Raw genomic sequence first — 23,652 nt, 5'->3', positions numbered from 1 at the left:
CCGTCCCGCGTGGCTCTGAGTCACTGCCTGTCCTGGTGCATGCTCTGCAAGTCCCTTCAGGTTTCAGAATTAGACATCTGCCTGTCTCGCCTTGCTCTTTTCATCTGGATGGCCTTCCCGTTGGTCGCCCCCCGAACAGCGTTCCCCCGATGGGTGACTGCAAACCCCCGCGGGGGCCGGGGCTCTGGGTGCCGTGTTCTCCCCTCCCTGTTCGGCTGGCCAGGACCAGGTGTTTGTGTGATAGTGCCTGGGAACTGACTGATGCTCTGAGTATCTTTAACCAACTTTATTCCCATCTTACAGCCTGGAAATCTCAGGCCCTTGACTCTGTCCCATGAGGGGCAGTGCTGGTTGAGCCATCGTACCTGGGTGAGGCGCGTCTTCCATGAGCTGCTGGAGCTTAAACCTCCAAATTAGTAACCGTGATAAGTCTGGTTTGAATGATTCATGGATTTGTCTGTGTTCCTCCTCTTTGCTGCTGACTTGCCACTCAGTCGCAGTGGCACAAAATCCTCGTTGGCTAATTGAGTGTTGTCAGAGCATCTCGGTGCAGCTGTTGGAGAGGCGAGGAGGAATGGGACCGAGCGTGCTGATACCGCCGTTGGACAGGGGGAGGGGCAGGGAGCGTGTGTGTCGTGGGGGCTTTTCTTTCCCTCCCTCCACTGGTGGGTGATGCAGCTGATCCGGGTCTGTCACCAGAGGAATGTGCTGTGCTCGGGGGCATCACAGCCCGCAGGGACTGTCACCTCTGAAACTAAGGATCTGCAGTGGAGACGAATTACGAACCTTATTTAAGAATTCAGTGCTTTTTTGTGTGTGTGTCACTCAGCTTTACTGGGAATAGCTTTTCTGTTGATGAGCTTCGACTTCTGAGACGGCGTGGGAGGGGTTGCTGAAGTTGGGTGCTGTAGCACAGTATGGTAAGATCAATTTAGGAGGGTCCTAAATTGGTCCTAAATGGGTCCCTTTGCTGTCACACCTGAGCTGGGTGTTGCTGAGGCTGGTCCTGTGCTCCCACAGCCGCCTGCGTTTGCTGTTTTGTTGTACGAATCCAGCCCTTCCACACGCTCCATCGCACTCCGGCACTGCCTAAAGGAGCGTGGAGCCAGGGGGGTCGGGCTCTGCTCCCCAGGAACAAGCGCCAGGAGCAGAGGAAACGGCCTCAAGTTGCGCCAGGGGAGGTTGAGGTTGGATGTGGGGAACAATTTCTTCCCCAAAGGGCTGTGGGGCATTGGAACAGGCTGCCCAGGGCAGTGCTGGAGTCACCAGCCCTGGAGGGCTGGACAGACGGACATGAGGTTCTCAGGACATGGGGCAGTGCCGGGGGTGGGGAACGGTTGGACTCTGTGATCTTGAGGGTCTTTTCCAACCAAAATGATTCTGTGACTCTAAGATGAGCTGCTGGAAAACAGTTCCATGTTTTCCACGTGCATGTGGGTTTTCCCTTGGATCAGCTTGTGCTGGGGGGAGCAGCTGTGGCACTGGGGGACACGGTGAGGCTGTCCATCCGTCCGTGGCCCCTGAGCCCGGTGACAGCCCCTCCGTGCGTGGGGCGGCTCTGGGGCTGCGCTGACAGTATGTGGGCTGGAAAGAACACGCTGCGGTGTTTTCCCGGGCGCCCCCTCCGCCCCGCGATGTGACTCATCCGGCGGGGCAGAGCAGGGGCGGCGGGCAGGGAAACTGCCGAGCTGGCTTTGCCAGGCACAACCTCCTCACGCCCTGAGTAATGGCCCAGAAATCCGTCAGCCGTGGCAGAGGTTAGGGGATTTTCTCTGATTTCACAGATGCCGTCAATGCAGCTTGTTGGGAAATGTGTGTGGGGATGACTAATTACGTGTAGGAGCTTCTCTAGTGAACAAAAAAGGCTCGAAAAGTTTAGCAGACTTCCAATTTCTCAACACCCCGCTGCCCTCCCCGCTTCTTAAAAGAACACAGAGTGGGGAGCGCAAATGGTGTAAAACTGGGAAATAATTGACTTGGTCATTTCAAAAGTACTCGAGTTTCTTTACTGCCCAGCAAATTACACAGAAGCAAATGACAGAATTGGCACAGTTGCATCGTTTTGTCTGCACTTTTCTGCTCTCACGGCTGCCAAAGGGAACCCGGCAATGTGCTGTTGGGAGGTGGGGAAGAACATAACCGTACGGCGTTTAATTGCGCACACGTGGTTATTACAGAATAGGAGTTTCCTTCTGGGCTTCACCCTTTGAAGGAGAACTTGCCCCGAGTGACAATTCGGTACTTGTTCCGTGTTCACACCTGGTTTTGTGCAAAGCTGTGCCCAGTTGGGTGCAATATCAGTCATGAGTTCAGTTGACATACACTTTTTTTCCTGGTATTTCTATAGGAAAAGTCCAAGTTGTTCTCTTGCATCACATCTTAAGGCTGCAGTGCTCTTTATTTTTCACATAACTGAATTATCTGCAGGGTGACTGTTGAAAGGCAGAGTAGCTGTTCAAGATCGCCCTTTTATTCCTTTTGCCCCTGTCAGCGGATGAGTGAGGATTAATGTTCCTGTCCCGGCCAGAGTTCCAGCTCAGGTAATTCACATTTATCTGCCTAAAACTCACCCATCAGTTAGAGCAGGACACGGCACTGACAGCTGCGAGCGTGCCCAGGAGATGCTGCGCCGCACGCGCGTCCCTCCTGGCAGCCCTGATGTGTATGGAGACCATTATCCCTTCAAGCCTCAGATACGTGACTGAGTTGTGCTCCCCCTGGGAATTTAGGCAAAACATCTTACCTCTTGGTATGCAAGATTTATGGGAAACTTAACCACCCTGCTCCCCAGACATCCATATGTCGACTTTCCTACTCTTCTTTCTTACTGCCTTGGTTTTTTCTTCCTGCTTTGAGTTAACCTTTGTGTGATTGAAGCTTTTCACCCCAATGATCAGGACGAGGACCAGAGCTGGGGTGTTTTTTTCTCCCCTGACACTGTATTTATCACAAGTTGATAAGCATAACGTGTCTCAATATATTTAAAATATTTTCGCTTCATTTATTTTCTCCTTCCTAACAGAATGATCCGCAGAAGCAGAACTTCCTGTTAAGAATCCGTGAACATAATATATTTACTTTCCGAGTAATTATTAAAGACAAAACTAACTCTGAAGAGGAACAAGAGATAAAACTGAATATACGGTACTTGCCACATGCTGCTATAGATATCAAATGGAGTAGGTACTATTTTTAGAGCATAGGAAGAGGGTGAGTATATTTTACAGCAGGAAACGATGGCTTCATAGATATGAACAGATCTATGAATAACGAAGAAGTTCCTGTTCTGAGTAGTTTCCTAAATATCTACACTGAGACAAGTTTTTAGCGTTAGGTGGAAAATGGAAGGAAGGGCTGGAAACAGCTCCTTGAAGTGTTGGAAGCTTCCAAAACCCAGAGCACTGCAGGAAGTTCTGAATAAGTTGCTTACTAAAAATTGCTGGGGTATAATACTGTTTCTTTCTGCCATTGAGATACTTGCTGATATTTTCCCTATAGTGCGAAGGGCAATTTCCAGAGGTTTTGGCACTAGTCATTTACTTCTTACACCTCAGCAATATTATTAGTGTTGGACAGTGTGTACTTCTGAAATTATAAAATGTTTGGCCTTTTAAGACTACTTTTTCATTCCTCAGCTGGGTTTCCATTGCGCTGCAGGTGATCTGATATGTGATATGGTATGTTATGATATGATATGGTATGATATATTATCACTGGCAGCCTTGGTCTCGTTTGGCTTCCCTCCCTGCTTATTAGAAGAAAGAGCAATTTGCAACACATGAAGAAGATGTTGTAATATTGTAGGGTCGCTCACAAAACACCCTGAAGTTCTAGTTTTAGCTGAGGCCTGGCTTTGCTGTGTGCGTGCTGGCCTGGAGCAAGAGGATATTGCCTAAAACTCAACTGAGATGGCAATATTTTACACCATTGCACGGTGCTGTTTTACCCAAATAGTTGCATTCCCCAACATATTCCGTTCTTCTTATTATTTATTTCACTAATCTGTCTTTTTGCACGGTAGAACCGCTTCATCCCCAGCCGGGCTCTGTGTCCTCGGGCGCTGCGTGTCGCTGTGTTTGTTCGCCCCTCCTGCCCACCGCCATGGGAACCGCGCTCCTGCGGTTGTGCCGTGTCCGTAGCAACAGTTGGAATTGCTGTGAAAGGCAGAGCGGTTTTATTGTGCTTTAGGTAGCTGTGATCAAAGCGTCAGTCCCTGCTGCACCCGCGTCCGCAGCTGTCTGGTCTGAAAATCCCTGATCAACTATATTCATGCTATATGGGGATTACCTGGAGCAGTTTTAACATATTTTGGATCTTGGGCCAAGCTTATTTTTTTTCTGTACAAGTCCTTATGTATCCACTGAGGAGGCCATGACACCCTCTATGTTTTCCATGTAGTTTTGCGTGACAGTAAACTCGCTGACTGCCGAAACTGCATCAAACTCGGCTGCTCTCGTGCTGTGTTTCAGAATACACTCTTGGCAGCTCTTGCTCCACTTGCAGTGTCTGTGGGGCTGGGAGAAAAGCAGAGATCTCTGCTTATATATACTAATGTAAGGACATTCACAAGTATACATATACACTTTTTTGATGTAAGGGAGGGACAATAATTGAACGCTTCAAAGAAGACTTTTGGTTCTCATCTCGCCTGGTAGAAAGATTTGTGCTTTGGTCGTTGATATGGAAGCTAAATGACACAATCTTGATTTGGGATAAAACCTGATAATATTAAAAGAAGTCTGGTTATAGAAACATTGCAAGGAGCAGACTTTCCCTTTGTCTTACTCAAAGAGTAACTGGCGTTTGAGCACGAGGTGCAGGCGTCGAAACGCGGGCGCCGGGTGGCGTAGCTCTGCCCTGGCCAAGCCGCGCTATGCTTCTGCTGCAGCTGGAAATACTTCTGTCCTGGCTTTTCACAGGCTCGTCAGCTGCTGTTTGCAGGTGTATTGAACACGGACATGCTCTGGACGTAGAGGCTGCATTGGGGAATCTAGACTGGGTGTAAATGAAGTGAAACCCCGTGGGAGGAGGAACGCGAACTGCCCGGCCGGGTGCGGTGGTTTGAGAGGTGCCCGCAGGTCCTGGACGCCTTCCTGCCGCTGCAGTAGCTCCTGTTGCTGTTCTGGTGTCTAGAGAAACGCTTATCATCCACCACAGATGGAGGAAACCTCAGGGACATTAAAGAGGCACTTGTCCCTCTAGTCTTCTGCAAGATTGATTGGCTTTTCCTAATCCATCTTTTTGATCTCTGCTCACCATCTTGTCTCCAGCTGTAACATCCTCTCCTCTGGATTTATGGACCACTGCCTGGGGAGAGAGCTGCCCCTGCAGCAACCCGGCTGCTCCTTCAACCGGGGCTGGAGACCGACCTCCTTTGTTTTGGGAGTCAAACGGATCGTTTGCCAATGGGAATTTGGCGAATCAAAGAGGCCTCTGTGAATACAGGAGCGGAGCCGGTGGTTAGTACTTGGGAGCCAGTGCTACCTGAGTGGAACAGTATCTAAAGACAATCATTCAAAAGTACACGAGTGTCGCTGTTGATTTGTTTGTAACTAGTTTCAGGTTTCGTTTTCTCTGGTGGGCAGTGGAAAGCTGCAGGGAGATCTCTTCCTCCTGCTTTGCGAGTGCTTGACCACAGCAGGTTTGCACCACTCCGACGAGCCGCCCGGGCCACCTGGCCTGTGTCGGGAGGAGATGTGCTCTGGCTCTGCACAGGGACGAGCTGCTCCTGCCGTGGGACAGTCTTGGGCAGCCAAAGCTGCGCACAAGAACGTGCATGAAGAGCGGATAAGGGGTCTGCAGGCGCTTTGTGTGGTGCTTTGAGAGCTGCTGATAGAAAGCGCACGAGCTGGATTGCTGTTTTTCAGGACCTTATCCAGGTTTTTGAAACCATTTGTTCTCCTCTCAGGTTTAGGCTTTCTACTCCCCTTGTTGTGTAGCACTGTAGACTGATCAGACCTCCCGAGGGTCGCGGGTTGGAAATGAAGTTCAGAAGAACGCAGTGTTCAGCCCCAAGCCCCTGCAGGATAAGCACACTGGCCAAATAAAGGCTTAAATACAGAAAGAGGTGGATTTCGAAGGGCACCAGGGTGTGGTTCCTTGCTGCCCGGTTTAGTTGCACGTGTTCTTTTAGGTTGGAGATTGACTTCAGACTGTGGATCGTTGCACTGTGAGATAACCAGCCGTGTTCAAATACACCCAGACTCCAGGATACGCTACCGGATTACAGAATGATATCAAAATAATGTCATATCCTAAGGGATGTTAACTTGAAAAATAAAGTAACCCAAGCAGCCACACCTGGTGTGGGGCGGTGTATTAACAATGAAGAGCCTTTGGAGCAGCTGGCTTGTGGCAAAAGTGTCACAGGTGTCATTCTCACTTGAGTGTTCTGAAAAGCTCCTTATCCAGCTGTTTGCATTAGAAATTGGGCGCTTTGTTGGACAAAGTTATCGATAGATGAGTGAAGCGTGTCTGGCGCTGTTTGAAAGGTGCGTTGTATGACTGGGGACCCTTTAGTTTTCATGTGTGTGTGTTGGAGCAATAGCTGTGATTGCTACTGAGAACTCGGAAGTTCTGGTCATATTGGGTTAACAAACCATATGGGATTATAGAAAATGATAATGATTGCCTGAAAATACATATTTGGGAAGAGCTTTTGGGCACTGTGTTATTTGGCCTTTAAAACCACGCATAGGGCTTCTCATATATGCAAGACACAAGATGCCTTTTGTACCCAGAGGGCTGGCTGGAGCACTGAAGCACATAGAAACACTCATTATCCTTTTATTTTCCATTTTGACCACCCCCCGCAATCAGAAATTCTGTTGATTTTCCAATGAAATGTCCTGGCGAAAACTGTTGGAGTTTCTCTGGGAGCTCACGTTTCTATTTTAAATTGTAGGTTGAAAATAAGAACTCTTTATTATAAGGTCCAGCTGGAGAGAATTGACTGCAATAGCCAACTTTTAATGCATGCCTAGTGTTGTTTTAATAAAGTTGTTATGAATAGCTTTGGGCGTTCCCAATGATTACTATAAATGGCAACTTTTTACTTTAAATACTTACTGTATAGACCACATTAAAGAGATGAGGTTGTGTCGCATGCAATAACTTGTGTTTGCGTGGCTCCGACCGGCTGGGTTTGGGTTCGGAGGCCGCGGATGGAGCTGCTGTGCCGAGCCCGCGGTTTTGGGGAGGTTTCTGTTCAACTTGCCCTTCGAGCTGCCAAAGATGCTCTATCGGTGCCATAAACAATTGCATGAATACAGATGCGATGACTGGTGCTGTTTAATGTCTATTCTTATTAAATCTTACAACCATAACGTTGAAATGGGACTTAAAGTTTCTCTAAAGGAAAGGAAGCTGCTCTGTGTTTCCTTCAGATCTCTTTTCCCTCTTCCACGGCCTTCTCTGCTTTGAAGAAACACCAGGAGATCGTCTCTGGTTTTGGTTGCAAGGCTTGCATGAGATGTCAGGAGCTCGTCTGCCGGGACAAAGTGTGTTAGATAGGCTGCAGGAACCGTGGTGAGTGTTTCAACACGGGCAGCAAAGCCACGGGCACTGTGGAGCTGTTCTCAACTCCATTGTTCCTGCAGAATGACAACACTAAACTCAGAAAGGCCCCTTCTGGCCGGGGTCCCCGCATGAGGTTGTGTTAGTAAAACCACTTGCTTAAGCTGCATCTTCCGCCGTTTGCATTGGGATTTTGTTGTTTTTTAATTTATTTTTCAGTATTTAACGCAAGACAAAACGTGGTAATTTGGTCATTTAGCGGTATTTTTATGAAGACCTATAGGACAAGGGGTTTCTCCTTGTGTTCCGCTGGCACCAAAACTGTCCAAAACCATCAATGAAGGATATAAATTCCCCGGAGAAAATGGTTATGCCAGAATAAGCGTGAATTCACTTTTCCGGTATAATGTGCTTATGTTGATAAAGCACATTCTTACTACCCAGGAACACAGTTTACTGGAAGAGCCAGATCAGCCCACGGGGTTTCTACTGTGATAATTCTGCGTGTAGCGAAAGGTGAAAATTGATAGGGGATGTTTATGGATGAGCTGACTGTCTTGGGTTATTTTTATCCTTTTCGGATAAGAAATGAAAAGAAAGAGAAGTCCTGTATGCTTTGTCTTGCTGTGTGTGCTCCGGGTCAGGAGCAGGTGTTGGTTGGGTTTGAGGCCGCCGTGCGTTCCGTCCCAAACGTCCCGACTGCTCCTGTCCTGCCTGTTTCTCCTTTTTGAGATTGGAACTGGAACATTTTGTGTTTCTTTGATTAGTCTGCTGTGTAAGCCTTGGACCTGGCTTTAACTTTTTGCGTTCTGAAGAAGCAAAGAAAGCTTCTCCTAGTGAAGTAGGAAGAGTTTGTTATCCCTGCGCTGTGAAGCTTCAGCGATGTTCTCCTGCCTTTCCGCCGAGGTTTTGACCCAGGGCTGAGGGGCTGTTTCTTGGAATGAGAACTACAAGGCTGGCTGATCCTGAGCCTATAAACTGGTTGTTCAAGGGGAAATCTGTTTCCTCATGCAGATACAAAAGCTGTGTTACTGATGGAAGAAGCTTCCTTTTGACTTATGTCTTGAAGAAACAGAAGTAACCCCAGATGGTTTTTGTCATCTGTCCATTAGTGTTTCTCTTCCGTTTCCTTCTGTCCCCTGCCCCAAATCCCTCACTTTCTGCTGCCCGTCCCTGCCCTTTGCTGTAGAATTGCCCTTGGTAACTCTATAGAAATTACATTTCTGCCGCAGAAGACAAGGGGAATCATTTGGGAGTGAGCGAGCCTGTGCACTTGGAGCCCTGCAAGCTCCTTGGATACGAGGCTCCTAATTAAAAGGTCAAAGCCACTTCAAGAAACAAATGTCTAAATATAACGCCAGCTTTGTGCAGATGGGCTCTGGTGACCGCGCTCCACAGGATCACACAGCGATAGAGGAACTCCTGCCACTTCCCTAACGTAGGATTTTTTGTAGCGTGGTGCATATACCTGCAGCTCCAAGGGCTTTGTGAGCACGAATGGGAAATGCTTGTTAAGTTCACCTGTTACTCTTGAGTAAACTCCCAAATTAGAGTCAATCAACGGCAGTTCCTCCTTGTAAATCTTCTGCTAGTCCGTAGAAACTCAAAATGTGTATTTCCTTAAGGCTTATTTTCTCTTAGAGAGCTCATTTTGATGGGTTTAGTGGCAATCTGACTCCTTTCCTAGCATGCTTGCCACCTGTATTCTTAAAGACGTCGATGCCTGTAATCTTCTGACAAGCAGCACACCTGAGGTCTTTTTGAAAACATCTCTTATTTTCTTTGTATTTCAGGACAAACACCACGATGCTGCTCACGAAATTATTGAGACAATTCGGTAAGTGTTGAGGCAGATGTGGATAGAACCCGTTCCTGTTTCTCCTTGCATCTTGGCGAACGGATGTCTTGAGATATAAAGGAGGGCAGCAGTTATCATTTAGCAGGGCTAAAGTATTTTCAAAGCTGAATTGATTTTGTTGCCATATAAATGTCCTTTCCTGTCAATTCCACTGGTAGAGTTGGGCCTATGTGGGGAAAACGGGAGGATAAAGGTGCTGCACTGTTGTCTTAGCACGTAGCAACACCGGTCTGGAATTGACACAGACTGCCTTATTATACTTAATTGGAGATGTTCTTATTCATTATTTCTTCTCTTGTTCCAGGTGGGTCTGTGAAGAAATCCCAGATCTCAAGCTTGCTATGGAAAACTACGTTTTAATTGACTATGATACAAAAAGGTGAGAGGAGTACTTTTTCTCCACCAGGAAGACAGGCCAGCGCGGTTTATAGGGAATCAGTTTGTAACTGGTTATTCTTAGAAACTATAAACTGAAGTTTTCCTTTTGAACTGGCTTCAGACTCAGCGGAGTTATTTTGGTAGGAAATGTGTAACAGAAATATTGGCAAAGGTTGCTGGATGAAGGACATAATTGGAAACTCCGCAGCGGAGAGTCGAGCTCTGCTGTACGTTGGAATTACTCACGCCGGAACAATGATCGGTATCCGCGCCCTTGGACCGCGTCCAGTGTCCGGGATCCGAATGGCACGGGCGTTTCCACTTGTGTAGTAACTAATAATTCCTGTTCAGACAGCGGCGTTGGGAGCGCGGGCACCGTGTCCCGTCCCCTCTGCGTGGGGCTGGGGGCACGTGGGTGCGTTTGTGTGGGGGCTAAAGCAGAATCAGAGAATCCCAGAATGTGAGGGGTTGAAGGGCCCTGGAAAGCTCATGCAGTGCAATCCCCCCATGGAGCAGGAACACCCAGATGAGGTTACACAGGAAGGTGTCCAGGCGGGTTGGAATGTCTGCACAGAAGGAGACTCCACAACCCCCTGGGCAGCCTGGGCCAGGCTCTGCCACCCTCACCCCAAACAAGTTTCTTCTCAAATTTAAGTGGAACCTCCTGTGTTCCAGTTTGCACCCATTGCCCCTTGTCCTGTCACTGGTTGTCACCAGAAGAGCCTGGCTCCATCCTCCTGACACTCCCCCTTTGTATATCTGTAAACATTAATGAGGTCACCTCTTCCCCAAGCTGTAGAGACCCAGCTCCCTCAGCAAAAGGCAAACTATTCACAACGCTCTTTGGGGCGGTAAGAAGTAGTTGTACGATTTAGTTACATGTGAATACCCATTGCACAAACAGCTTAAAACGAATGTATATTGTGTGGCGTTCACCTGGAGGTGGGCGCTGACCTGCGCTGTGTCCACGGGGAGCCCTCAGGGTTGTGCTGAGACTCCATTGGGACACTTGTTAGTCCCTTTCTTCCCCCTGAAGAATTCCACAGGAGTAATGGGGCTCCAGCGTCCCTTCCAGCAGATCCGTTAGTCTGGATGTGCAGATTGCTGCAGCGCTGGAGCGTTTGCGGTTCTGTTGTCCTCGCTGGGACCCTTCGTGGGGCAGCACCAGCGTGGCTGGCAGCGATTCCGAGTGAAAGAGAAACCCAGCTGGTCCCAAACTCACCTCTCCGCAGCTTTTCAAGGAAGTCATAAACCTGTAGTTTTGGTAATGATTTTAGTCTTTTTGCTTCCTTTGAAACAATTAGTCACCAAAATGACTTGTGGCAGATAGGCTGTCAGCAGGATGTGAGTGAAGAGTGAGACAAACCCTCTTCAGTCTCCGTCTCGGTGTGGACTGAAGCGCGGTGGCCGGAGCCCGCGGTGCTGGGCAGTGCTGAGCGCCGGGGTCCCGGCTAGCGAGGTGGTGATAGAGGAGCCGCTTCTGCTGTCCCCTGGTCCCCTCTGCCCCCCTGACCCAGGGATGGCCGTGACTTAATTCTCTTGCTCCTCTAACTCCTCGGATTGGTTTTGTTGTTTTTTTTGCTGCTGCTTTGTGGCTCTGATTACGTAGCACATGATGTTCCTGGTAATATCTTTTCTTCCCTGGCCTGAGATAAATTGATTTAATCCTCTCAGCTTCTGTCGTTAAGGCATCTGCCAGAATTGACTGTAATCCCGGCTGGCCCGTGAAGCGATCAGGATGCTTTTCTGATGGGTAAAATTTCAGATCGTGTCCTGGGTCTGTTTGCATGTTCAGTCCCAGAGTTAATTCTAGAAGAGTATCTGCTTGTCTCAGGACATGGAGAAATGGAGGAACAAAGGAGAAAGATTTACAGATGTCTTGAATTTCTGTGCAGCTGAGAATGTGGAAAAGCACTAACGGGCTATGAGAGTACAAAACTTTCTAATAAGTAATACTTGGAGTTCAGTCTTTTCTCCAGATTTTCCACCAATATTATTTGTCATGTACTGCTGGTCTACTGGGGAATTAAAGGAAATTACACGTAGTCCTGAAGTTGTATGTCATTATGTGTTCTGCAAGAAACAAACTCTCAATAGCACCTACTTCCAGTTTGTACGATGACAGAGGAGTTCAAGGTTGTCCCTTTGAGTCTTGCGGAGCTCTCTGGTTTTGCCTGACCCTGTGTTCTCTCTCCCACAGCTTTGAGAGCATGCAGAGGCTGTGTGACAAGTACAACCGCGCCATCGACAGCATCCATCAGTTGGTACGTATTTGTGTGTGTATCGAGCTGCCCTGAGTTCACGTCTGGTCAGTAAAGCCCAGCGAGCGGTCACTGATCAGTCTGATTCGCATCACTGCTGCATCACTGCCCTTGTCCTGCTGACCACGCTAGTTTGGATACAGGACAGGACACCATTGGCCTCCTTGGCCACCTGGGCACACTGTTGGCTCATGTTGAGCTTCCTGTCCATCAGTCCCCCAGGTCCCTTTCTGCCTGACTGCTCTGCAGCCACTCTGTGCCCAGCCTGGAGCGCTGCAGGGGGTTGTTGTGGCCAAAGGGCAGGACCCGGCACTTGGCCTTGTTGAACTTCATCCCATTGGAATGGGCCCATTTTCCCAGTCTATCCAGATCCCTCTGCAGAGCCCTCCTGCCTTCCAGCAGCTCCACACTCCCTCCCAACTTGGTGTCATCAGCAAATTTGCTGGTGATGGTCTCAATCCCATCATCTATAAGTCATCAAGAAAGATGTTAAACAGGTCTGGACCCAGCACTGACCCCTGGGGACACCACTAGTGCCTGGCCGCCAGCCCCATGCAGCCCCATTCACCAGCACTCTCTGGGCCCGGCCCAGAGGAACAGGTTTCTCTGCATTTAGCGTGTAGATGTTTCACAGGGATTTATCATCTAGATTTGCTTTTGTGTGGGGAAATCTGTGCCTGATGGGTCCTTAAATAATCCCTGTGAACCCTCCTGTGTGTTGTGGCGATGACCCGTGGCTCAGGAACTCCCCCCTTGCCCCTCAGCTCTGCAGGGTCACTGGCCAAAGCAGAACGGAATCTCTTTTCAGACCGATTTAACAAGCTTTTTGGTTTTCTTACCTGTATAAAATGTTGAACTGGAGGAAGCGAGATATAATCAATGAGTTAATGTTACTATTCAGTTTAATTCTGAAAGTATAGGTGGATTTTTTTTCTCTTCTGTGCTCATGGGAGTTATTTGAAGTGTAGAGCATTATGACAACAAGACTTTTTCCAGGCTTTCCTTCACTTTGTGGGCCTCCCTGAAACTTGTGCTTATTTGCATTCAGGGATCTGAATTTGTATGTTGGGTAATAGCTAAGAACGTGAAGCTATTCACCATTTGCAGGTGCTGTCTGAAATGGCAAACTTGATCGTTTCATTTGCTTCTTGCCACCCGAATGAGGAACGTTCAGGAGGGATGCTGGAGCCGTCCTTTTTTAGCTTGTTTTTCCTTATCACACGGAGAGGGCTGAACGTTTTTAGACTCAATGGGTTCTGTTTAGGAAGGATATTCCGCAGAAGGAGGGAATTACGGGTTCATTACGGGTGATCTGCAGGAACGTGGAGTCGCTCTTACATTGGCAGCACACTCAGCAGCAGTTCAGTGGCGATCAGTAGATAAAACACGAGTTGACAGGCTTTTACACCTACTCCAGATATATTCAGTATTAACATACCAATGATACATAATTGTTATAATTACATTACCTACTGATTTTTTTTTTCTTCTCTTCATTTTTCCCTTTGCCACCTATTTCTGGCAGGCTGGTTTTTACCTTTAGAGACGCGCACGGGCAGGGCGTAGGGAGGGATGGGAGGAATTTCCCTCCCTTCTCCGCCGTCCCGGCGCAGCCTTGTTCTCATTCTGGTGCCATTTCCTTGTCCTCACGGTGGGTTCGTGTTTTCCTGCCGCTCTTTCCCGCAGTGGAAAGGAACCACGCAACCGATGAAGCTGAACACGCGGCCGTCCAACGGGCTGCTGCGGCACATCCTGCAGCAGGTGTACAACCACTCGGTCACCGACCCCGAGAAACTCAACAACTACGAGCCCTTTTCCCCAGAGGTTTACGGAGAAACTTCCTTTGACTTAGTGGCCCAAATGATCGATGAAATTAAAATGACAGAGGACGATCTGTTTGTCGACTTGGGCAGTGGTAAGTGACCCATAACTTCAGTGGGGTTTCTTTTTCTCTTGTCGTTTTTTCCTTTCTTTAAAACAAAGTGAAATTCATTTTCGGAAAGGAAGCCAGGGCTGAGGATTGTGTTGCAGGATAAGCACCTTTTCTAGATAATCCCTAGTGATGCTCCTGCTTTTTATGACAAGATTAAATAGACCAAACGGACATCCCAGACGTTCTTCCCTGTGCTGTTAGTGAAATCTGGGTCTGCAGATGTTACAGAAAGCTCTTTGTTTCTGCTGCTATTGGCAGATACATTTATAAAGAAGACGTAATATTATAAATAGTGCTTGAAAGATACCAACAGCAGTTCCGTTTCTAAGGATTGCTGTTTTCAGTGGGTTCGGTTGGTGCCCTTCATGTCTGAACGTGGCATCTCTCGGCCCTTCCCTTGCCAGCCAGAAACACTTGCTGTGCAATCGGAAGGTGAAGCAGTTTTTCCTCTGAAATACTTTGGCCTTGTGAGACCCCAAAAAATCCAGCTCACACCCTACAACTGGTTAGAGTTCTCAAAGGAAATAGATGCTTTTAGATGGTAAAGAGACCAGCTATGACTCAAGCACACGTGGCAGAGATACACTGAGTAAGATGATGATGTTCTTCTTTACATACAGCAGGACTGCCATTGCCCCCCAAAACTTAACACCTCTCTGGTCAGGGATCTTTAGCGACTCTTTATTTTTAAGTCCCTTTCTCCCCCAGTGGGACTGAAGTCTGAAATTTCCTGTTTCACTGAGTTGTGTTCACATGAGACGTTCACAACGGCATCAGACAAACTAAAAGATGCTCACAATTGTTAGTTCAGGAAGGTTAAAGAAGATGGTATCTGCAGGGCTGTGTAACAAGCTCGCATGTGAGATACTTTTACCCAGTATCATCAGAAATAAAATCAGGTGTTTTTCGCTAACCTCCCCACTTTAATCTTGGAGATTGACCAATAGTATAAAAAACCATTAAAAAAGCCTGAATTAAAGGAACTTTATCGCTAGACTCTGACAAACGTTGTAGCCAATCTTTGAATTAATGGCGTAGGTATGTGACCAACAAGTACTTGTTTTGGGATGTGGTAGGGTTTGGCTGTTTGTTCAATTACTTAATTAAATTGCTCTCAGGTTCGGTGTTTTGGTCGTTGCAGGTGTGGGTCAGGTGGTGCTTCAAGTGGCTGCGGCCACAAACTGCAAACATCACTACGGGGTGGAAAAAGCCGATATTCCAGCCAAATACGCTGAGGTGAGTTGTTTGGGAAGCGGGTTGTGCGGAGGTGGCGGTGCGGGGTTGCTGTGGAGCGCTGTGCGGGAAGGAGAGCGGAGCTGTAATCCGAATTGCTTTTGCTGCGTGGGTCAGTGAGACCCGGAGGGAGCAGCGAGGTGTCGGCGGGTTTGCCATCGGTGCTTGCGGAGCGCTCAGCGTGTCCTGCGGCGATTTCAGGACCAGGAGGTGTAAAGCTGGTGTAACAGTCATGGTGTAGAGCCTATTGGAAAGGAAGAGCAGTATAAGCTTCACCTGAACACCTAAATCTCTGTGTCTGAGGTGTTTCTAGTACAGGGCTGCCAGAGATGAGTGTTAAGCACATCTGGGAATGAATTCACCAAACAAATAGATCTCAAAGGTTTGAAAGGCCATGTTAGTAGTGATGCCCCTTGTCATGGAGGCAGCCTGAGGTTGGTTTAAGGGACAACGGGCTCCAAAACAACTTCTATTAAACTGGTGAGAAACACGGTTTCAGCACTCCAAAAGTGACTTGAATACAGGTTCGGATATCAGTTGAGGAAAATTATTAAGGGGCAGCAACTAATACAACAGGAGGTCCACAGTGTGCATGTACATGGCTGCACCAAAACAATGCTGGAGCTGTCCCTGAGTCTGGGAAGAGTCCACACTTGTCTGAACACGGTGTGGGTTGTTTTAAAGGGATACACCTACTCGTATTGAGTACGGAAAGTGTACACCCGCGATCCTGCGAGGGTAAATTTATAATACACTCGCAATCCTGCGAGGAGAAATACACGTGCAAATGTGCACGGAATATTACAGGTGCTTATGTGAAAGCACGGGAGGAAAACATACTTGTGATTCTGCGAGGATTAATTTATACACGTGCTCGTATTGAGCACAGAAAGTATAAATACACGTGCAAATGTGCACGGAAAGTAGATACACTCGCAATCCTGCGAGGGTTAATTTACTCACACCTGTGGTGACAAGGCAAGCGGAGTCTCCATGCCGGGGGGGCTCTCGGCGGCAGCATCTCACTCGTGCTCCAAGAGATCTGCGCAAGGGGCAGATCGACGAGAACCCTGTTTTTATAGCCTGATCAGATCTGACGTGGGCATTCCAGAAGCTTCTCTGCAACCCCACACTGGCTGTGGGTGCCCCCGGAGCCTCCAGACATCCCCACACTGGCTGTGGGTGCCCCTGGAGCCTCCAAACATCCCCCACACTGGCTGTGGGTGCCCCTGGAGCCTCCAAACATCCCCACACTGGCTGTGGGTGCCCCTGGAGCCTCCAGACATCCCCACACTGGCTGTGGGTGCCCCTGGAGCCTCCAAACATCCCCACACCGGCTGTGGGTGCCCCTGGAGCCTCCAAACATCCCCCACACTGGCTGTGGGTGCCCCTGGAGCCTCCAAACATCCCCACACTGGCTGTAGGTGCCCCTGGAGCCTCCAAACATCCCCACACTGGCTGTAGGTGCCCCTGGAGCCTCCAAACATCCCCACACTGGCTGTGGGTGCCCAGCGGCTCCTGGTGCCTCAGTGCTCCCTTCTCCTAACGGCCCTGGCCAGGGGCTCTGGGGCCAGACAAAAGAAGCTGTTGGCCTCCAGCAGCAGAGAGAGAGGGAGATGTATCTACGCCTTCCATATCGAGGAAGTTTGCATTCTGCCACACCCCTTTTTGTTGTCCTGAAACTGAAGTTCAGCTTAGTTACTAAACTGTTGTAGCCTGACTGATGAGGCCTGTGGTGGGTATAAGTTAATGACTGTTTAGTAGGCATCTGACTAAATCGTCTTATAAGCAAAGCATCTCATTTAGTCGGGCAGGTGGTTTTCTTTACACCACTTCTGATTCTGTGCCAGCGGGGGCACACAAATATAATCAGTTCCAAGGCAAACTGGGAAGGCAAATGAGCTCCAAGCAAACAATAACGGTTGGCCGTGCCTTGCCGCAAGAAGTTGACTTTCTTCAGTAGACTGAGCAGAAACTTATCCCTCCGTATTGTTCAAACAGGCTGACTCAGTGTGGACAGGCTGGAAAATTATACCTTCTGAAGGGAGGGGAGGTAAAAATCCTGATCCTCCTTTTCAGTGGTGTGGGCAAAATACGTAAACACAGTGGTGAAGAGGATCAGACAGGGATTGAAAAATCCAGTTAGAATCCAGTGGAAATTTCCAACTGGTTTCGTTGGGGAGCCACTTGCAAGGCCTGGACTCCTGTCTGTGTTCGTTATTGAACTTCAAGATCAGTGTTAAAGAGGGAAAGTTAAATGCTCGCTTTCGCTAGTACCCCTTCATGTCGTTATGCAAACACAACGCTTTAGTGAAAATGGTTAGCAGAGAAAAAGTGGCCCACAAATTGAACATGAGGAGTATCGACTCGTGGGGTACCTTCAGATTCAGCAGCACAGCAGCATTTCATAAGATCAGTGAGTGAACAAGACACACTGCGTTGTTGTTCTGGTTACAGACGAGGTGCTGTCAGGTTGGACAAGCGAGCGGCTGCTGCGGTGCAGGACCAGCTCTCCCACCGCTCACAGGCCTGCGGGGAAGGGATTGGATTAGGCTTCTAGTTAAGATTGGCTGTGACAACACATCTCTGGTTACTATCATAATGAATGCAGATGACTTTGGAAAGCTTCAGCTAAAGAGAAAGAATGTGATGGATTTGATTTAGTCACGTTGTCTTAAAAAAAAATTAAAACGTAAGTTCGTACAGCATACTGAAGATTTTTGTGAGTTATCCTGCTAAGCTGTGGAGCGCTTTTGAAATGTAAAGAATTTGAAAACGTGTCTGTCAACGCACAGTTTTACTGACCCGCTGGGGGTCTCCACCATCCCCCGGTTGTCAGTGAAGCCAGAATTCCCGCTCTGCTTCACAGAATGGACTGGGTTGGAAAAGCCCTCAGAGCTCACCCAGTCCAAGCCTTGGTCCAACTCTAGTCTGTTTACTAGATCATGGCACTAAGTGCCATGGCCAATCTCAGTTTCAAAACCTCCAGGGCCGGTGAGTCCAGCACCTCCCTGGGCAGCCATTCCAATCCTGACCACTCTCTCTGCAAAGAATTGCTTTCTAATCTCCAGCCTCAATTTCCCCTGGCAGAGTTGAAGCCCATGGCCCCTTGTCCTATTGCTGATGCCTGGGAGAAGAGCCCAATCCCCACCTGGCTAGAACTGCCCTTCAGGTAGTTCTGGAGAGTGCTGAGCTCAGCTCTAAGCCTCCTCTTCTCCAGACTAAACAAGCCCAGCTCCCTCAGCCTCTCCCCATAGGGCTTGTGTTCAAGTCCCTTCCCCAGTCTTGTTGCTCTTCTCTGGACCTGCTCCAGCACTTCAATATCTTCCCTCCCTTGTCTCCTTTCCCGCTGCCTCCAATCTACGCCTCCCCATATGTGCAGTCACATCCTAAAGAGCAGGATTCTCTTCAGTCTTCGCAGACACTTGGGTGTTGTGGTGTAGGTGTAGCTGGACCCTCGCTGCCGCTCACACGGGCTGTGCTGCACGTGGCCTGTTTCTAGAGACAGGGACAAGATTCTGTAAGTGTGGAGGTGCACGTTCAGAAGGCAGCACGCTGTCTCGGTGTCCTGCCCGCTCCTGCGCCGCCCGCCTCAGATGGGGCTGCATTTGGTGCCTCCCGCGGGGTTACGAATCGCAGCACTGGAGCTGCTGGTTTTAGCATCAACTCAGATTGTGTTGCGTATAATGCGTAATTTCAAAAGGTGGGAGAAGATGCCAGCTTTGACTTTATTTTTAAGGAAACTAAACAACAGTAGTTTTCTGCCTGCCAGTCCAGTGAGTGTTAATGGCAAAAGCCAACCAACCAAAGCCTTGGGGGACAATGAGCACTGTTAGAGCTGCAGCTTCTTTTACTACAGTGTCACCGGTAACACAAGGTGTCCTAATACGTGGTTTTGCTTTTCTTCCCTCTTCTAGACGATGGACAGAGAGTTCAGGAAGTGGATGAAATGGTATGGGAAGAAACACGCAGAATACACAGTGAGTGAAATTCAGCTGCAAACTCCGTGATCCGCGCTGATGTGCAGAATGTGCAAAGTCCTGTGGGCAGTCCCGTCTGCTTCCCGTGCTCATCCCAGGATGGAGCTCTCTGGGAATCCTCTTTGCCGCTGTTGGGAGCACTTTTGGGTCATTTCAGAAGCTCTTAGAAGATTTACTCTTCTAAAATGGCATTTGTATTAAATCTCCTTTTACCTTTTTCTTTCTCTCCCCGCTCTGTGCGTGGTGTGGGGATTCTGCTGGCTGCAATGGCAGCTCCTCCTTGGCTTTCTGATAGCCCCTGCTAGACACAAAAGCCAAAGGTTCTGATCCACAGGCAGGGTTGGTGTGGTCCCCTGGGATGGGGTGGCAGTGCTGGCGCCGCGGGGCTCGGGTTCCGGGTTAGAGCACAAAAGCCGAGGGCCAGTTGACAGGATGGGTGGCTTGTGTATGGAGGTGAGGGCTGGTCTGGGGCTCCCGGCAGTGGTTCATTCTTGGAAAGGGTTGGAATGAGCCGCCCGGAGGGCAGAGCTGGAGCAGGAGGAGTCAGTGGATCATCTCTGCATGATGCTATAGCAGCACATGTTTGAAATAACTTTCCCCTTCCTCCAAATGTTAGTTAATCATTGTGGATGTGTTTTCCGCTCCTCAATGACAGCGTGAGGCACGTGCAGAGTCACGCACTGTCGTGTGTCATTCCTTCCCTTTTCCTTTTCTTCCCCTCCTTAAATGTCATTAAGAAAATCTCCTCCCTGGTTCATCACTTTCCAGCGAGGAAACGTGTTTAATCACAGTACCGTAGGAACCCACTGGAAGTTTTGCAAGTATGTGGATTTATGCTTCCCCTCCCGCTTCCCCACGGCCAGGGCATGGTCTGGATGGAGCAGGTTGTTCCCTGAGTCCTGGGGAGGTCGGGCCGCTCTTTCCTGCTCACAACTTGCACTGGCAACTCGGACCGTGTGCGCGAGCGTTTGGGCAGTTGCTTCATTTTCCTTTTGTTCAGAGCCATTACTTCTGTTTCTGGAATGGTTCGAACCACATGGCTTTAGCTTTCCAGCAGCATGGCATCAAACGGCAGTTCTAGACAACCAGCCTTTATTTCCCGGTGTTCTGTGCCTGCTGGGATCGCTGGTGCTCTTTGGAGGGTTTGTCTTGTCACAAAGGATGCTGGAGAAGGTGATGGTGCCACCTGCCTCTGCGCGTTTCATCCCAAAATGTCTCCAGTGTGAAGCGCAGTGTTGTTGGGTGCCGCTTTGCAGCAGGAAGGAGCCGGTTAGCAGCAGCGCCGATAACAGGCTGCTGACTCCTTCCTGCTGCGGGAGCGCCGAGCGCTTTCCTTCGCATGAAGTGGCCATATGGCATTTTTCCTTTGTGTCACCCAGCTGGCACGACATGAAAGGAGTTGTTGCTGAAGATACTCTGCTTACGAGCTGTGTAATTTAAAGAATAGGGCAGGAACTTGGACTGGAATATTGCAAGCATATTGATTGCCATAGGCAGTGAGCGTTTCCATATTGAGCGTTCCGAGTGGCAGGCTGGTGCTGCAGTGAGTTTTGAGTCTCTTTCCTGACAGCTGAGCACATGCAGCACTTCTTGTCTCAGTGGCTTTCCTATCACCTTGTTATAGTGATGCTTAAAGAGGGATTTTGGTCTTTTACATGTAGACACACAGGAGAGATTTCAATTTAGTTTTTATTGCTTCATCAAACATCCTAGGCTTACGTTTGCTTTTTCTTGCTGAAAGTGTGTTTTCTTTAGTAACTCCTTAGCTGACATTTTCTATAGGTGACTGTTGTTAAACAGGGAGCAAATTTGTCTCGTAATGTAGCTGGAAGACACTGGAAAGTATGGGATTAAAGACAGGTATCTTTATCTCTCTAGAAAACAACCTCGTCCTTGAAAAATGCCGAGAGGGGTCCCAAAAATCCAGATGCTGGAGACAGAATAAGCACGAATTGAAATAGTCTGTAACCAGCGGAGCTTAACTCGTGAATTCCACCCTCATGTTTTAGGCAGTCGTATAGAAAAATAGATATTTTGAGAAGAATGAAGTGTGGGAGGAAGGAAGCTTGGCAGGAGTTCAGTGGGAGAAGTCTCAGATCCCACCTGCGGCTTTGTCTGGATGATGAGGACGGTGGTTTTGACTGCGCGCACGGAACAGCTGCCTGGCTGGAAACGTACAGACGGGTGCGTGATGCAGCGAGCAATCCTGGAGCTGGGTCTGCAGCCTGTGTCATCTCTTTATTTCATTGTTTTTAGTTGCCAAGAGCCCAGTACAATTCTGAGTTTCCAATACAAGTGGGTTTTGATTTCTCTCTGCAAAGCGATCTGCTATTTAAAGGCTTTTAGCCAACACCATACTGGCAAGGCAACGCTTGGTTGTGCCAGATCTGTGACCAACAGGTTCACTTCGTCACCTTCCCCACCGGAATATCCTTGTTACTGCTGGCACTTCTGAACTTGGACATGTCAATTCTGAAGAGCAAAGTCCAGTGACAATATAAAATATAACCCCTGATTGCCCGGCTGTACTTCTGTCCTGTTTCATCCACAGCCACAGAAAGCAGTCTCTCTTGAGAAGTGCTTCCATACAAAACACGCAGTCACATACACACGGATCTGTTTGGTAAAACACCCTCGTCGGGCAGTCGCTTTCAGGTGATAACCGCGGGTTAAACTGCTCCGGTAGCTGCTGGTGAAGGGTCCGAGGGGTTCGGGAGCTCAGGCTGTGGCTGCTCACAGCGGGCATCGCTGGGCTTGGGTGCCCACATCCCTTTGGGAGGAAGGTGGCTTGGCAGGTGTCGGTTTGGGAGTCTCCTGATCTCCAGCCGTTGTAGTGATCGCATCTCATAATCCTGTTAAACGAAATGAGTTTCATTTTAAATGATGGGCTCTTCAATCTCGTGATTCTAATTGGAAAATTGAGACAAAACCCAACCAAACAAAAAGATCCCGAACAAATAACAAACAAGAAAGTAACCTTTTCTGATAAGAATCTTCCTTAGTTTTTTGTATTCAACTGTTTCAACGCGCTATAAATATTTACATCCCTGTGCTCTGGTTGTTTAGTTTCAGTTGCTCCTCAGCTTCCCTGTGTCTAATTCCCGAGCAGTCAGGGACAACCGTGTTCTTTGCTCGTTTCCGCTCACATTCAGCGGGAATGCCTTATACTTGAGGGCTTTTCGCATTGCCAGTGGTTTGGACTAGAATGTCCGATTTCCAACATGTCTCACTTCATTTCAATTCCTTTTATCTTCTCGTTTCTCTTCGCGTGGAGCTCAGAGGTTTCCAAGATTAACCTTACCCCATTCTTTTCAAGAAAACCGTTGTCTGAAGGAAACAGGAGACTTTTCTAAGGTCATTAGGCCTAGATAATTAGAGTCTTTCTTGGGGCATTTCTGCACATGTGCAGTCATCAAAAAGCGGTATTGCAATTAAGAGGCAGATGGGTTTTCATGGTTTCTAACTGTAAATATCCTCATGTGGCCTCGAAACCGGAGCCATCTCCAGGTGTCCGGGGCATGATGCTGGTTGTGTAGCAGAAGGTGCTGATGTGTTCTAACCAGGGTGCCCTTGGAGGAGTTGTCTGTGTGTCCTCAGTGCCGGCCGCCTGTTGTTCTCTGCTCAGGATGGAGTCAGTCAGAGCTCGGAGTAGGTACCTGTGCTTGCACAATGACCTCCTGCTGAAGGATTTATTTTGGCTTTTCTGTTATAACAGAATAGCTTTCTCTGTTCCATAAAAGCTTGTTTTAGAGAGCAGTGTAGGGGGAAGGGACCTGGGGGTCCTGGGGACAGCAGGGTGACCATGAGCCAGCACTGGGCCCTTGTGGCCAGGAAGCCAATGGTACCTGGGGTGGGTTAGAAGGGGGTGGTCAGTAGGTCAGAGAGGTTCTCCTGCCCCTCTGCTCTGCCCTGGGGAGACCACACCTGGAATATTGTGTCCAGTTGTGGCCCCTCAGTTCCAGCAGGACAGGGAACTGCTGCAGAGAGTCCAGCGCAGCCACCAAGATGCTGGAGGGAGTGGAGCATCTCCCGTGTGAGGAAAGGCTGAGGGAGCTGGGGCTCTGGAGCTGGACAAGAGGAGACTGAGGGGGGACTCGTTCCTGGGGATCAAGATGGAAAGGGGCAGTGTCAGGAGGATGGAGCCAGGCTCTTCTGGTGACAACCAGTGACAGGACAAGGGGCAATGGGTTCAAACTGGAACACAGGAGGTTCCACTTAAATTTGAGAAGAAACTTGTTGGGGGTGAGGGTGTCAGAGCCTGGCCCAGGCTGCCCAGGGGGTTGTGGAGTCTCCTTCTGTGCAGACATTCCAACCCGCCTGGACACCTTCCTGTGTAACCTCATCTGGGTGTTCCTGCTCCATGGGGGGATTGCACTGGATGAGCTTTCCAGGGCCCTTCAACCCCTGACATTCTGGGATTCTGTAGTGGGAGGTGGAAATCTTCTCAAATCTCCAAATTCAGAGCAAGAAGAGCCAGGCTGGCGTTGCTGACGG

The 23,652-nt window shown here is 48.8% G+C and overlaps 1 protein-coding gene across 10 annotated transcripts in view; it reads left to right on the top strand.

The window, feature by feature from the left end:
* The window catches only part of DOT1L (DOT1 like histone lysine methyltransferase), a 66,333-nt gene that overhangs the window by 4,200 nt on the left and 38,481 nt on the right, over positions 1-23,652 (top strand). For all 10 annotated transcript variants that reach the window (XM_065042262.1, XM_065042265.1, XM_065042261.1 and 7 more), the window contains exons 2-7: positions 9,309-9,352; positions 9,678-9,752; positions 11,952-12,015; positions 13,699-13,927; positions 15,087-15,181; positions 19,096-19,158. In XM_065042262.1, the coding sequence (XP_064898334.1) occupies positions 9,309-9,352; positions 9,678-9,752; positions 11,952-12,015; positions 13,699-13,927; positions 15,087-15,181; positions 19,096-19,158 (570 nt within the window). The remainder of the gene's footprint in view (positions 1-9,308; positions 9,353-9,677; positions 9,753-11,951; positions 12,016-13,698; positions 13,928-15,086; positions 15,182-19,095; positions 19,159-23,652) is intronic.

The sequence above is a fragment of the Columba livia genome, chromosome 27 (genome assembly GCF_036013475.1).
Source record: "Columba livia isolate bColLiv1 breed racing homer chromosome 27, bColLiv1.pat.W.v2, whole genome shotgun sequence".
In the NCBI taxonomy this organism is placed as follows: domain Eukaryota; kingdom Metazoa; phylum Chordata; class Aves; order Columbiformes; family Columbidae; genus Columba; species Columba livia.
This window is presented reverse-complemented; position numbering and strand designations above follow the sequence as displayed.